Below are 15,685 nucleotides of genomic sequence, written 5' to 3' on the forward strand. Positions count from 1 at the left end.
ATATGCACATTTACTTTTTACTCTGTTTGTGCCAATTATGGGTACGTCTATACAGCATACTAAGTTAGGTCTCAGACTTGGATTCGAAGCCAAGACCCCTTCCGTCCATGCAGAAATTAGTTTGGCTTGATCCAATAACCCCTTTTGACTCAGTCCAGTGGACACTGCTGGGGAGGTGGGGGAGGGTAAGAGCCCGAATCCCACTGTGATGTGGTTCAGAGCCCAAGCATTTTGCATTGTGGATGCAGCTCAAGTCTGAGTCACCAGACTTGTCTCTGGAGAGTCCGCCAGCACTATCCCTGAATCACCTGGGGCTTTACTTCCCAACCTTCAATTCCAAACTCGTTTCCCAGGAACCGGAAGCAACTTCCTGGTTTAAAAACAGCTGCTCAATGTTTAACCCTTCATTTCCATGTGGACTGCTCACCCGGAAACAACAAATACAAATACAGTGAGAACTCATGTGTATTTGCTGTGGCCAGCAGCAAGATGAAGTTCTGCATCAAGTGCAAGGCTAGCTGGCCAGAGGAATGCAGACGGATTCTAGTTAACCTCTGATGTGAGGCAAGCAAGACATTTGACTTCGGTAAGAGCATGAGAAATAACCACGTATATAAAACAATATACGAGGAACTGGCAGCATTGAAGATTGACTGGACGGCAGATCAATGCAGAAGGTGGATCAAGAGGCTGAGACAGACTACCAGAAAGTCAAGAATGCTAATGACAATTCTGGGAATTCCCCTGTCTTCCTCTCTCTTTTACAAGGAATTTGGCCATGTACCGGGAACTGCACTGAGCCCCAGTGGTGCATGACATTGCTGAGTGACAATGGCGACCTTATAACCCCCATGTTACAGGCACCACCTGAGGAGAGCAAGCTGCCAGATAATGAGCAGGAAGTCACACTGGAGCTGAGACCCGTAACCGAAGAAGCCATGGTGCTGGAGCAGCTACAGCACATTGTGTGTCCATACTCACAGGACCTTTTTGGGGACAGCCCTGTGGAGCAGTACCCTGCAGACCTGGCATCAGAACAAGCGCCGGAGCTTGGTAAGTTTCTGCTGCCATATTTGTTTTTATTAGTATATGATAGGGAAGGATTTCCAGCTTATGAGCCTATTAAATTATTAATACAACCCAGGATTTCTGTGCATTTCATTCAGGATGGGACCCATGCCATTCCCCTTAGGGCCCGCCATCCACCTTCTCCCCACTGCCACATTGGATTCAAAATGGACACAGCAAAAGGAGGAAAAAATTACACAACCAGTTATGAAATTTTTACTAGTTACTCGCTGATTGGTGTATGTATATGGGTTGGTGCTCCACAATTCACAGCCTCACATACCCCTCCCATGCAATACAGCGCATTTTATCAATCGTCTGTGAACAAACTATTCCCAAATGCCTGTGAATTGATTCCCAAAAAACTGGGCTGTTATGAGTCCAAACAAAACTGTGGTGTGTGTTTGGTCCATTGCGGGCTTTAACGCGTGAGTCTAAACTACAGCAGAGCATGTCAGTCTTACTGCCATTCATTAGGAATCCTATGTCAGGTATTTGCATGGATACAAGGTGCTAACAAGGAGGCTGTACTGCATCTTCATGCAAATTCAGTGTCTTGTTGATTTTTATCACAAATTTTCACCATTTCTGGCTGGTGATCAAAGTAGACTTCTCATGGAAGAGGAACTCCAGACAGTCTGTTATGTTCCAGGACAGGGCATACTTATTAGGTCCCTCTCTATAAGTGATGAGGACCCCTCTCCATTCTGCAATGTGGTATTCAGTCACTAGATGCTGAAATAGTTCCTTAGCACAGATGGCTATCAGAGACCTCCAGAGCTTGCCCTGCCTGACAGGATTGAATAATCCATTGCTTGTAACTAGATCACTCATAAGTTGTCTCTCCTCCTCCCCCACCCCAAACTTCCCCTCATAGACTCCACCCTCCCTCCCAAAAAGGGGGATATAGAAGTAATTAGATTTTGTATGTGTGTCTTAACATGTCTTCTGGTTTTCATTGCTGTTCCAAAGGATTTCTGAAGTGGACAGTGTTTTATGTAAATAGAGTAGAATACAGCCCATTGATTTAAAAGTATGCATCTTTTGACCATGAATGAAAGTAGTAGTTCCTTTAATAAACTGTGAAATGTATTTTTTTTTACCATGCTCAGAAAATAATGTTCTTTCTCCTTTCAATGCCACAGGGATAACACATGGCACCAGGAGCCTGGGTCTGCAGACCATCTATAGCAGGGGAAGAGAAAGAGCCTAAGATGAGCGGGCTGAATCAGCTGATCCAGGTCCAGGAGACCCAGCTCGACTACCAAAAAGATAAAGATGCTTTCAGGGTGGAAAGACAGAAAGAGAGAGAGAGAGGCTGCACAGCGCAAGGAAAGAATGGCAGACAGATTCATCGAGCATGATGGCCGGTTGAGGAAAGAAGATAGAGCGCAGCAGAAGTAGCTGTTCAAGTACTTACTGCAGCTGATAGCTACCATACTGCAGGCTCCAGTACCAACCAGTGTCTTCTGCTCCAGACCCACAGCCCTAGTCCCCTTACCACTATCGATCCCTGCAGAGCACCCATCCTTTAGAGTTAGATGATTCAGGAGGTGACTGGAGCATGTCACAGGCAAACACTGGCACATGGAACAGACAGATGCACCCTGTGCACTCATCCTCTCCTGTTCAGGTGCATCTTGCACATCCAAAATGTTCCAGAAAGGCCAACATGTACCTTTTGAGTGGGTTTTTTGGGGTCAAAGTTAGGTTATACTATTGTGCTGCACACCATAATGGCAGCTGGTCTGCATTACTGATTGTTGCAACATTTAAATACCTGTGTGAAATAAAATGTTGGATTTGCACATAAAATGACCAGAACAAATTTTATTATATGCAATGATACCAGGGGCACAAACTTTAATGTATGTCATCTCATACCCAATGGCAAAGTTTCATAATAAAAATTTACAAATTGTCATTACGATAATTCATAAACTGTGCATGGCAGTCCATTGCCAGTTTGATAAAATGCATAACATACCTTCATAAACTTCATAAACGTCCTTACAGAATTCATAATGCACAGTACTTACATGATTACAAAAATATCACACACCCAACTTCATCTAGCATTTCATTCCCCCTCATGAATTATGTGAGTGCACAAAGCCTCACTGATTTCCATTGTGCATCTGGATCCAGCACCAGTCATGACAGGTGCACTGTCTGGCTGTATATACCAGTTCAGATATTCTGAAATGTCCTGAGTCCGCTCCTGGCAAAAAGGTTCCCCCTTCTCCTCACAAATATTATAGCATAAGAATGGCAATACTGGGTCAGGCCAATGGTCCGTCTAGCCCAGTATCCTGTCTTCCAACAGTGTAGGGCACAGCAAGCCACAATAACGCAGACTGTATTTATGACATTGGCGCCCAAATTATTTTGAAGGCAGCACCAATGGGATTTCAGTCTGCCAAATGCACATTCTATCACCATCCTACAGCAACTGAGTGTGGAATGAAACCTTTTTTTTTGGCCAGATCCTCTGAAATTTGGGCATGGTTTTATAAGCCATGGCAACAAAGGGTAAGCAAGGTTCCCTAGAATAACAATGGGGACAGTAAATTTATTTATAACAATGTTATTTGGTGGGAATAATACCCTAGTTTCTCCATTAAGGTAAAGTCCCGATCTCTGGAACACACTGGCATCAAGCACCCTGCTAGTGCATCCCATGTTAGTGTCCATGAATCTGCCCCTGTGGTCAACCTGCATAATGGTAGAGTAGTATCCTTTGTGGAATAGTGCTCCTTGCAGTGGGCAAACTATAGGCACATTAATCCCATCAGTGGCCCCATTAGTTTGAAAACCCCATTCTCTGAAAACAGCAATCATTTCAGGAATGTTTCTTATGCTCACGGCCTTTGGGTAAATCACACTCCTGATGGACTCTCAACAATCCCCACAGATGATTTCCCAACTCCAAACTGGTTAGCCATGGAACTGGAGCAGACTGGAGTAGTCAGGTTCCAGATGGCTATAGTGACCTGCTTCTGGTCTAGCATGGCTGTCCGTATGTGGGTGTCCTTGTGCTGGAGGGCAGGGACAAGCTGATCACAAACCTCCAGAAATGTCCACTTCTTCATGCAAAAGTTCTGGACCAACTACTGGTCATCCCTGGTCTGCATGACAATGTGACCCCACCAGTCTGTGCTGGTGGCTCTGCTCAAGAAGTGCCAGTCTGTAGCTAAGGCAACAGCAGACATGAGCAGCATCAGCTGGTTTGGAGCTAGCATGTTAGTATCCTCCTACGAGAGGTGCCTCCCACAGTTCAAAAACTGCCACTGAAATGTCCAACAGCATCTTTCAGATGCGCTTGTGTCCCGAAATAGGACAGAGAGCATGAGAGAGAGAAGTTCTTCCAGCTGGGTGGAATCCATGATGGCTCCTGGCTGCAGGAAGAGTGCAGACACAAAACAGTTTGTCTGGATGCGTTCATGGGCAAAAACCACCCAAAACACTTCCAGCCAACTCCCACAGGATGGGCAGACAAGTTCTTCCACAACCCATTATAGAGAAAACCACAGAACGTCTTAGGCTGATGAGGGCACAGGAACCTGGGGATACGATAGTATATGCTTACAGAAGCTGAAGTTCTGAGTCAGGTCATGTGCAGTATGGATGCTCCAGCACAGTTATAAGGCCTGAATGCGAACGCTCAAGCACGGGCTTGGAAACACGAGCCCACAAGCCTGGGTCTCTCAGATCTGGGCTTCATGTCTTGTGTAGACATACCCTATGAGTTTTGTTGGTGGCACTCAACAGCAATATTTTTCCTTCAGAGCAGACACAGTTCAGGATCTCTGCTCCACTTATTTAATCCTACAGTTACAGGGCCTCTTTCGTTTGTTCTAACCTCCTTCTTCTCCCACTTCTGGTCTGTGGAATCCAGGCAGAAAACAACTCCCTGCCTTGCTTCTAGCATAGCTTATGATCTGCTGCTCTTATTGGGGGTTCCTGGCCGGTACTGATACTACAGCACCAGGATCAAGTGGTAACAGCTCCGTAGATTCAGTGTGGCTTAGTCTCTGCCTCTGCCACCCTTCAGCTGTCTTCCTTATTGGGGGATCCTGGTACCTTCTAGCTCAGGTCCAGACATCTCTTGTCTGCAACTGATTCCTCACCCCCTGGGCAATGGTGAGTGAGATTCTGGAGTGTGACTGTCTCCTACAGTTGTGGGAGGGCAGGGATGGGGAGGGCTTGTAAATGACCTGGCCTTTAATACCAGCTCTCTGCTTCTGGGTCCTTCCATACACCCTCCTTTTCCATGTGCCTTCGTTCAGGCAGTGCCAGATATTCTAGTTTTCTTCCTATTCCCTCAGCTTCAGAGGGACAGGGGGGTTAAAAAAAAGGGAAGGAGGAGGATCCGGGGAACTACAGGAACTTCCAGTCCCTGGAAAAATCATGGAGCAGGTCTTCAAGGAATCAATTTTGAAGCACTTAGAGGAGAGGAAAGTGATCAGGAACAGTCAGCATGGATTCCCCAAGAGCAAGTCATGCCTAACTAACCTAATTGCCTTCTATGTTAAGATAACTGGCTCTGTGGATGAGGGGAAAGCAGTGGACGTGTTATTCCTCAACTTTAGCAAAGCTTTTGATACAGTCTCCCACAGTATTCTTGCCAACAAGTTAAAGTAGTATAGGCTGGCTTAATGAACCATATGGTGGATAGAAAGCTGGCCAGATCATTGGGTTCAATGGGTAGTGATCAATGGTTCCATGTCTAGTTGGCAGCCGGTATCAAGTGGCGTGCCACAAGGGTCAGTCTTGGGGCCAGTTTTATTCAATATCTTCATTAATGATCTGGAGGATGGTGTGGATTGCACCCTCAGCAAGTTTGCAGATGACACTAAACTGGGAGGAGTGGTATATATCCTGGAGGGTAGGGATAGGATACAGAGGGACCTAGACAAAGGATGGGGCTAAAAGAAATCTGATGAGGTTCAACAAGGACAAGTGCAGAGCCCTGCACTTAGGACAGAAGAATCTCATTCACTGTTACAGACTAGGGACCAAATGGTTAGGCAACAGTTCTGCAGAAAAGGACCTAGGGGTTACAGTGGACGAGAAGCTGGATATGAGTCGACAGTGTGCCCTTGTTGCCAAGAAGGCTAATGGCATTTTGGGCTGTATAAGTTGGGGCATTGCCAGCAGATCGAGGGATGGGATCATTCCCCTCTATTCGGCATTGGTGAGGCCTCATTTGGAGTACTGTGTCCAGTTTTGGGTGCCACACTACAAGGATGTGAAAAAATTGGAAAGAGTCCAGTGGAGAGCAACACAAATGATTAGGAGGCTGGAGCACATGACTTATGAGGAGAAGTTGAGGGAACTGGGATTATTTAGTCTGCAGAAGAGAAGAATGAGGGGGGATTGGATAGCTGCTTTCAACTACCTGAAAGGAGGTTCCAAAGAGGATGGATCTAGACTGTTCTCAGGGGTAGCAGATGACAGAACAAGGAGTCATGGTCTCAAGTTGCAGTGGGGGAGGTTTAGGTTGGATATTAGGAAAAACTTTTTTACTAGGAGGGTGGTGAAGCACTGGAATGGGTTACCTAGGGAGGTGGGTCTAAGATTCTAAGGAATCTCCTTCCTTAGAGGTTTTTAAGGTCAGGCTTGACAAAGCCCTGGCTGGGATGATTTAGTTTGGGATTCATCCTGCTTTGAGCAGGGGGTTGGACTAGATGACCTCCTGAGGTCCCTTCCAACCCTGATATGATTCTACTACTGTGTGCCCGCTTACCTCCCTATCAGATTTAAGGTTTTTATGTACTTAAATGAGGTCCTTCATTCCATGTCTTTAGTGAAGGCAGGGGCTGGACTTGATGACCTTTTGGGGGAGGGATAGCTTGATAGTTTGAACATTGGCCTGCTAAATCCAGGGTTGTGAGTTCAATCCTTGAGGGGGCCATTTAGGGAACTGGGGTAAAAATCTGTCTGGGGGTTGGTCCTGCTTTGAGCAGGGGGTTGGACTAGATGACCTCCTGAGGTCCCTTCCAACCCTGATAATCTATGATCAATTGCATGAAGTCAAGGTCCCTCTTCCATCCAGCCGTCTGCTCTGACTTGGTGCATTCTACAGTGTCTGCCTTGAATCTCCTTCCCCTTTAGATTCCTCTGTACTCCCTAACAGGATGTCTAAAACATCCTCAAAAACATGGAAATGCCAACACTCCAAAGGGGCAAAGGTGTTGTCCTTAGGGGATGGAGAACTCACCCCACTCCTCTGAGTCTGATACTAGTGAGGAGTAGGCTTTGATCCTAATGATCTGAGGGCGCTGATGGACAGGGTGCAAAGCACCCTAGATAGCTTGGAGGAATCATGAAGCACTGTTGTGCTTCCTGGAAAAGGGACCTCTTTCTGTCTGTAACACAGTCACTTCCAGTATGTGATATTTTTCTTTTAGCCTATTCTCTTTTCTGAGGATCTTGGAAAATAATATGGGCACGCTCACAATAGCTGTCAGTGGGGGGAAAAGGATCCATATTTTCCAGTATTTAGCCAATATTTAGTATTCCTGGAAGCCTTCCTGGTGACATAAATGGGCAGTTTTGGTGCCTCAAATTTGGTGTTGGGAGAAAAGTTCCCTGACCTTTTACTCTACTGGGCAATCCATTTCCTTACCAGCCAGGGCTTAGTACTACTTCCATCTGACAAGTTTGGTGTTGCCTCCATTGAGTTTCTGGATTGTCAGAATTGGGTTTAGAGAATTTGGACCATTCTAATTGAACCAGATTGATCACAAATGGTTCAGTATATCCACATTAATTGTGTTAATCCAATGTTAAGAGCATCTGCAGGTTTGTTTTGTCTCCACATTAGTACTGTTCTAATTGGTTTCCAGTGCAGTGCCTGTCTTTTAGTTCCTGGCAAGTCTCAAAGAATCTGAGTGTCATCTGTGTATTGCTGGCATTTTAGTTCATGCTGTTTCCCTGCCTCTTAGCATTAAATGCTGAATCCCACAGGTGAGCGATTTGAAGTTGAAGGAGTTGATGCCCATCAGGACAGTCCGGATGAAGCCAAAGAGAAACAGTTGAACCCATCACAGGCAGTTCTACTAATCCCTGCCATATTTCTGAGACTGAACAGCAGGATTCCATAGCCAACTATATTAATTGCTATGAAGAGGTCCAGCCATATGAATTTGCATATCTGGCCCTTATCCTTGATCCTCTTCAGTCTGCCATCACCAGTATCTTTTTCTGCCTAGGCCTAACTGGTAATGGTCCAGGATATTAATAGCATGTAGATGAAGTTGGAGTTCAATCTTTGCTGAGCTTCTCAGCTTTCTTATTAGTAGTGCTTAGGTACTATGGTGATGGACTCTATAAAATGCTAAGATAAATGAAACTGGGATATTAAATACTGAGTGATAGCTGGAGAGCTCAGTTATGTTGAGCAATAATTTCTTAAACAATAGCTGGATTGTGGCCTACTTAGGGAAAGGCTGTACTCAGAGATGGGGAGGGTATCATCTTATAGAATTGTAGAAATATAGGGCTGAAAGAGAACTTGATAAATCAAGTCCAGCCCCCTGCACTGAGACAGGACCAAGTAAACCTAGGCCATCCCTGACAGATTATTATCTAACCTGTACTTTAAAACCTCCAGTGATGGGGATTCCACAGCCTCCCTTGGAAGCCTGTTCCAGAGCTTAACTACCCTTCTAGTTAGAAAGTTTTTCCTAATATCTAACCTAAATCTCCCTTGCTGCAGATTAATCCCATTGCTGCTTCTCCTACCTTCAGTGGACATAGAAAATAGCGGATTCCCATCCTCTTTTTAACAGCCCTCAACATATTTGAAGACTGTTATTAGGTCCCCACTCAGACTTTTTATCAACTAAACATGCCCAGGTTTTTTAACCTTTCCCCATAGGCCAAGTTTTCTAAACCTTTTATCGTTCTGTTGCTCTCCAGTTAGTCCACATTTCTCTTAAAGTGTGGTGCCCAGAATTGGACACAGGTGGAGTTTCCTGTCCTAGTCAACGTATGAGAGTCAGTTTGTTTCAGGGTGTCTTTTGTATGAATGTAAACCAATGAGGGCTCCGCAGATATATCCACACATCAGACAGATGTGGCCACACAGGTTTGCCACAGTCTGCTTTCTTTGCTCACTCTTCTCTTTGCCTTTTTCTGTTCTGCTATTCTCGATGGCTCTGCCACCATCCTGATCTGGCAGCAGCTTCTCATCTGTTTGGATTAACTTGGGCAACTTTTAGATGAACTTTGAGTGTGTCCTTATATTGTTTTTACATTGGCCTTCCAGTATACGTGCTCCCTTTTTCAACTGTCCATAAAATATGGCTTGGGGGGAATCACATATCACATCCACAAGGTGACCAGCCCAGCGAAGCTGTGCCTGTATGATTAGGGATTCAACACTAATTATGCAGTACTGGTCCAGGACTTTGATGCTTGGTATCCTGTTCTGCCCGCTTGATGTTACAGATAAGATGCAGACAGCGCATCTGAAAATGGTGTAGTGGCTTCCAGACTACCAGGCCTGATTTTGTCATGACTCTGTGTGCAATGCACATTTTTAATACTGCCCTGGGGAACTGTCCCTCTGCTTCGCTGCTTTCCCTACTTGCCCAGTTCCTGGGGAAGAGCAGCTAATTAGACCTACTGCAGAAAACAGCCAGAGTTTTCCTCTGGAACTAATACCATTCTCACAGGAGAGGAGGAGGAAGCAGAAAGAGCCCAGCAGCTCTGCTCCCTTCTTCCCCCCTCTCCTGTGAATGATGGGCCAGCTCCTCTATTCCTCTCCTGGTCTGGGAAGTGGGAGAAGGGGTCCACCACTGCAGTCCTCCCATGGCTGGGAGAGGGAAGTGAAGTACCAAGGAGGAGCAGAGGTGGGGCTGTTTGGGGCAGAACTGATGAGTGGGGGAATGGAGGGAGCAGAATTGATGTGGGGACAGCATTGATTTGGGTGTTGGTTAACAGAATTAATTGCGGAGCTGGAGGACAGGCAGGTGAGAAGGTGATAGACCCACACACACACTTTTTTCAAGGTCACTTTAAACACTGTTTGCAGTAGTTCAGCTGCATTAAACATGCAGAGTAATGGGTCCAGCACACAGAAGCACTGTGTGAACACTACTACAGCAAGCATACTCCCGACACAGTCTAATCATGAAAATGTTTCCAGGCTTTGCTATTCAGATCCTCAGAGCTTTACCTCATGATCTGGTTGTGCAATGGGAGACAAAGAACTTATGTAATGGAACCTGGTCTTTTTGGTTGTGGTGGGAGAGAGAAGAGCTTCTGCAATGGAGCTCTTTCTGGAGGTGCAGAAGCTTGTTCTCTCTATCGCAGAGGTGGGCAAACTACAGCCTGCAGGACCATCCTGCCCGGCCCCTGAGCTCCTGGCCTGGGAGGCTAGCCCCGGCCCCTCCCCCACTGTCTCCCCCGCAGCCTCAGCTTGCTTGCTCCGCCGCCGGCGTGGCTGTGAGCTCCTGGGGCAGCGCAGCTGCAGACCCCGGCCTGACCCACTGCTCTGTGCTGCGTGGTGGCGGTGATGCAGCTGTAGCACCGCCAGCCAGTGGTGCTCCAGGCAGCGTGTTAAGGGGGCACGGAGCGGGAGCGTTGGATAGAAGGCAGGGGAGTCCAGGGTGGTGGTCAGAGGGCGGGGGTGTAGATAGGGGTCATGGGGGAACAGGGGGGTGAATGGGGGCAGGGGTCTCGGGGGGCAGTCAGGAATGAGAGGAGGGGCTGGATGGGGCAGCGGGGGTCGGAGGGGGGGCAGATAGGAGGTGGGGGCCGGGCAACGACCCTCTCCCCTAACCTGCCCTCCATACAATTTATGAAACCCGATGCGGCCCTCAGGCCAAAAAGTTTGCCCACCCCTGCTCTAGCAGGTGGGATGGGGAGAGCATGTCTGTCTGTCCTGGACTGACCTGTGCTTTTTGTTTGCTTCTTTCCCATATAGGCCTGGATAAGATTGAATTCTTGCAGAGCCATGAGAACCAGGATATCTATCAGAAGGCCTTTGATCTGATTGAGCACTACTTTGGGTCAGAGGACGAGGACAGCAGTATTGCCCCACAAGTGGATCTCAGCCAGCAGCAGTACATCTTCCAGCAGTGTGAGGCTCCCATGGAGGGCTTCCAGCTCTGAGGTGCCCCATGCCATCTGTTCCTCCACCCAGACAGTCCTCATGTAAAGCCTTGAGTCACCCTTGGAGTGATTCCGTAACCCCTTACTGTCCCCATCTACCTGAGTTCCCTTCCCATATTCTTCCTTGGGTGCCTCCTTGGATACCTTTCTGAGCTGCATTCAGTCCTGACATAAAATGTGTCAGATTAATTATTTTGCTTTATGTGCCAGCCTGGGCATTGGCATATGGAACACTTCACAGATATTGGAGTAAACTCTGTCCCCTGCAACTACTGCCTCCAGTGGACATGCTTTCTAGTTACTAGACACATTGAACACAACTGAACCTGTCCCGTTACAAAACTGAGCTCCCTATCTGGACTCCACAGGCCACTTCGGAGATCTGGACTTTTTCTCATTCTCTCCTTTCAACCCAAAAAGGACTTGTGAGTAGGTCAGTCTTATCACCTCCCTAAAAGCAACTTTTGTAACTGGCTTCTAAAATGGAGAAACTACCATACTGCCCCATCCCTAACACAATGTGGCCTCTTTGTTAAAGTTGAACCCTTCCTAACTTCATGCTTCTGATTCTGGTCCTCACTAGCTTAGTCACAGATGATATATCTCTACCCACTCATCCACCCTTTACATTTTTCTATGCAGCTTAACTTGAACTGGTTTCTGTTCTGTAAATTACCTTTTGATGTAAAATCTTAGCGTGCTAAACTGTCAGCGCAAGGAGGACTCTGTAGTGATAGCTCTCCTGACTACTTTCAGTCTCATGAAGTAGAGCTTCCTGTTTAATGCCCCTACCAGCCCACCCCATAAAATAGAAACCTCCTGGTCAAGGTCTGTTTAACAAATATACTGTGATACTACATCCCATTTTTCCATTTTCCCCTCACTACTCTCATGGCCTCAGATGAATTAGCATGGAATAAATGGTTCCTGTAGGCTGCACTTGTAAGGCATTGCTGAGTGTGTGACTGCTGTAATTTACAGCTATAGTCAGCCCCTCTGCTAGCAGCATGTTTTTGACTCTGCAGCCTGCTTGGATCACAAGCATCTAATGCAAAGGTGGCAGTTCAATTTCTGAATGTAATGGATTCATTGGGCTACATTCTCTCAAACCATTTGGGACCTTTGGAATACACCTTTTCCCCAGAGTAAATGTTTCAAAAGTTGCCCCTACAGCAAGTGTCATGCGTCTGTGGTAAATCCTATTGGCAGAACTGTCTACAAGATCCTTCTTACGGCTTCATTCAATGACGAGCCCCTGCAAGAGCTTCAACCACTCACAGGATACAGGTTTAAAAAAAGCATTTATCAAACTGCTGAAAGGCCTAAGCATTAACTCTGTGTGACCCCTTCTTTAAACATAGTCTTCATTAGAACCTGTGCTTTAGGATGGAAACTGATGTGTGGGCATTGAAGAAAGCCACCTGTTGCCTCCCTTTCTAATCCAATCAGCCTCCACCTTCCCTGTTACTTTCTCTAGTGCTGCTTTGTGCTCAAGGAACATTTTGTTTACTGCACTTGACCTGTAAATTGACTTAAATTCTTTGTAATTTTAAAGGTTAAATGAGGTGATTAATTTAAAAACAAAACAAAACCCCTCTGTGTTGCCTTTACATCATATGATAAATAACTGTTTCTCTTTCTTGAAGGGTAACTTGAACTGAACTCTTTCTAGAAGCACTGATTAGTAGCAAAATCTTGTTTTGTCATTTGGATTTTTTGTGCTAGATTTTAAATGTAAATTACCAATAACATGTCATTTCTATAGAATTTGTTTAAAATCATGTACTTTTTTTGGATGGTATGAAAATGCTACATATTTTGTAAACAAATCTAGGCAAAGTGTGTGTGTGTGTGTGTATATATATATATTGTGTATATATAGATGTATTATTCTGTATGTATACACACACGCACATACACACATACTGTGTGTGTTTTCTCCCCCAGGCTAGTGAAAACAATATGGTGCATTGTTGTATATCCTTGCCCTTCCCCCCGCCACCCTAAGGAAATAATGACAGTTGCCTCTAAATAAGTGAATTAAAACAAAGTCCATTTAAACTGAGTGGCTTGCCTTTCTATGTAAGGAACCTGGCTAGTGTTTCTGTTACTTATGCCAGTGGGTATGTGAAATCAGAGCAGAAAGAGATCCATTTTTAATGGGAGGGAACATAGTCTAGTGCATGGAGGAGGGGACTGAGAGTCAGGACTCTTGGGTTCTGTTCCCAGTTCTATCATGTAGTATGTGTAGCCTTGGGGAAGTTACTTTACCTGTTTGCACCTCTCTTTATCCATCTGTAAATGGAGGTATTCATGTTTGAGATCCTCATCCAAGTACCCTCATCAGCCTATGGTCTTATTTCAGCTCTGCCTCACTCTTTGGCCTTGCCACTATTGCTCACCTTCTAACAGTCTCAGTGCTTTAAGCTGGGCATTAGCCCCACTTCACAGAAGGGAGAACGCAGGGCTGCCAAATGTCACACATCTGGTAACTCTGTCCTCATCCCTGCAGCTCAGCCTGTCACACACTTGACTGAGCTACAGGCGGGAGCTGCATTTCCTCCTCCAGCCACTAAAAGCTGCTGTGGAACCTGGCAGGAAACTAGGCCCCTGCTTGATCCAAGCAGGGAAGGAGCAGCAAAAGGCAGCAGTGGTTGTGGTGGGTGGTTGGCAGGGACAGAAGGTGAGGGGGACTCAAAACTACCTACAAGCTTCAGCCAGCATCCTATCTCCTTGCTGGAGCACAGGCCCTCCAGCTTACAACTTTTTAAGACCTGTGCAATTTAATCTGTTCCAGGATCAGCACAAGAGTCCATCAGTGCCATCTGGAGTGAGTTTTCTGGGGGGACCCTATGCCAACTTTAGCAATATGCCCTGCCCCCTTCCACAGCCTCTTCCCTCTCAAATGCCTGGGTCCTGGAAGGATGGTACACTCTGGCTGCATATGTGGCCATAGGCACAGGGCTCCTAGATTCATGCCTGATATAGGCAGCATGGTTCAAGCCTTTAGTTCTTCCACAGCACATAGCTCTGGAAGACACCTGCCATCTTCAGCCAGACTGGGTTATGGAGCATGTGTTGTGGATGAATATTTCACTTCTTCAGGTAAATGTGACCCTGAGCCTCGCTATGGACCAACCAAAGAGCAGATGGATATGAAATAGCATTCTGCAGATGATCTGTGCTCCCCTCAATCAGTTTTGATTTAGAGTTGTAGGCTCAGATAAGGGATTTTGTTGGTGTATTGAGGGGGCCTCCCATCAGCCAAACCAAGTACCTAGGCCAGAAACCCACTTTCCAGCTCTTAACAATTGGTTGTTGAGTAACACTGCCCTGGAAGCCATGACACTAGGAGAGAGGCTATCTTGTTTGAAGACCACATCTGGAAACATGGATTCCTTCATTACCCCCATGAGAAACATGGAGTTTACTTTACCTGTGCTGATGCTCAGGTGCCTGCAAAAACAACACTAAATCAGCAACAGTTCAGAGGAGGAGCATAAGGACAGCCCTATGGCCCAGCCTTTGTTTGAAATTCTAGAACCCCACCAGGACTAGAACAATGTAAATATAAAATGGTAACATCTTCTACATTAACATTAATTGTCTGTAAACTAAAATTGGCTTTGCATTATTTTTGTCAGATACGAGAAAACATTGGTATGACTACTTGTGTTTCAGAAAAACAATAAAATAAACTTTATATCTTCAGCTGAAGGTAAGCACCTTGGTTTTACATATATTAAGCTGGTACAATTAAATGTTGATTGTGCATAGAACATCAAATCGAATTCATTTATCATGGCTTAAGGGTAAACTATTTTAGACACTTTTATTGCAGCATTGTGTAAAAGCGAAACGAAGTAAAACCCTAAAACCCAGGTTGCAGCACACCCATAATTTCTTGTCAACTCATTGAATTATTGCTCTGTAGGTGATGTTCCCATAAGGGTAGATTGAAACTATGAACCTTGGGGGCCTGAAGATCCAGGCCACATGTGGGATTTTGCTCTTTTTGGCTTTAGAATTTATAGGTTTCCAATGAACAGGGAGGCCCTAGGTCGGGTGGGCAAACTCTTTGGCCTGAGGGCCACATTGGAGTTCCAAAACTGTATGGAGGGCCAGGTAGGGAAGGCTGTGCCCTCCCAAACAGCCTGGCCCCTGCCCCCTATCCGGTCCCTCCCACTTCCCACCCCCTGACTGCCCCCCTCAGAACCCCCGACCCATCCAAACCCCCTGCTCCTTGTCCACTGACTGCCCTGCCCCCTTCCACAGCCCCACCCCCTGACAGGCCCCCTGGGAGTCCCATGCCTATCCAACCACCACCTGCTCCCTGCCCCCCGGGCCCCCCTGTCCCTTATCCAACCCCCCCACTCCCCATCCCCTTACCATGCCGCTCAGAGCATCAGGACAGGCCGGCGGCTCTCGCAGCCATGCTGCCCAGAGGGCTGGCAGCACAGAGTGCTGAGGCTGCGGGGGAGGGGGGACGGCA

The 15,685-nt window shown here is 46.4% G+C and overlaps 1 protein-coding gene across 17 annotated transcripts in view; it reads left to right on the plus strand.

Annotated features, from left to right (window-relative positions):
• The window catches only part of KPNA1 (karyopherin subunit alpha 1), a 260,914-nt gene extending 246,004 nt beyond the window's left edge, over window positions 1-14,910 (plus strand). For 11 of the 17 annotated variants that reach the window (XR_010598953.1, XM_065585965.1, XM_065585998.1 and 8 more), the window contains one exon: window positions 11,006-14,910. Coding sequence is in view for 11 of the 17 variants with exons in the window: in XM_065585965.1 (XP_065442037.1) it covers window positions 11,006-11,193 (188 nt within the window). In the remaining 6 variants the exon portion in view is untranslated. Of the gene's footprint in view, window positions 1-452; window positions 1,054-2,213; window positions 2,884-11,005 lie in introns of those variants that run through there. The other 6 variants (XR_010598950.1, XR_010598943.1, XR_010598947.1 and 3 more) reach the window with 4 other exon arrangements.
• Window positions 14,911-15,685: the final 775 nt, after the last annotated feature.

This window comes from Chrysemys picta, chromosome 1, assembly GCF_011386835.1.
Source record: "Chrysemys picta bellii isolate R12L10 chromosome 1, ASM1138683v2, whole genome shotgun sequence".
Lineage (NCBI taxonomy): Eukaryota > Metazoa > Chordata > Testudines > Emydidae > Chrysemys > Chrysemys picta.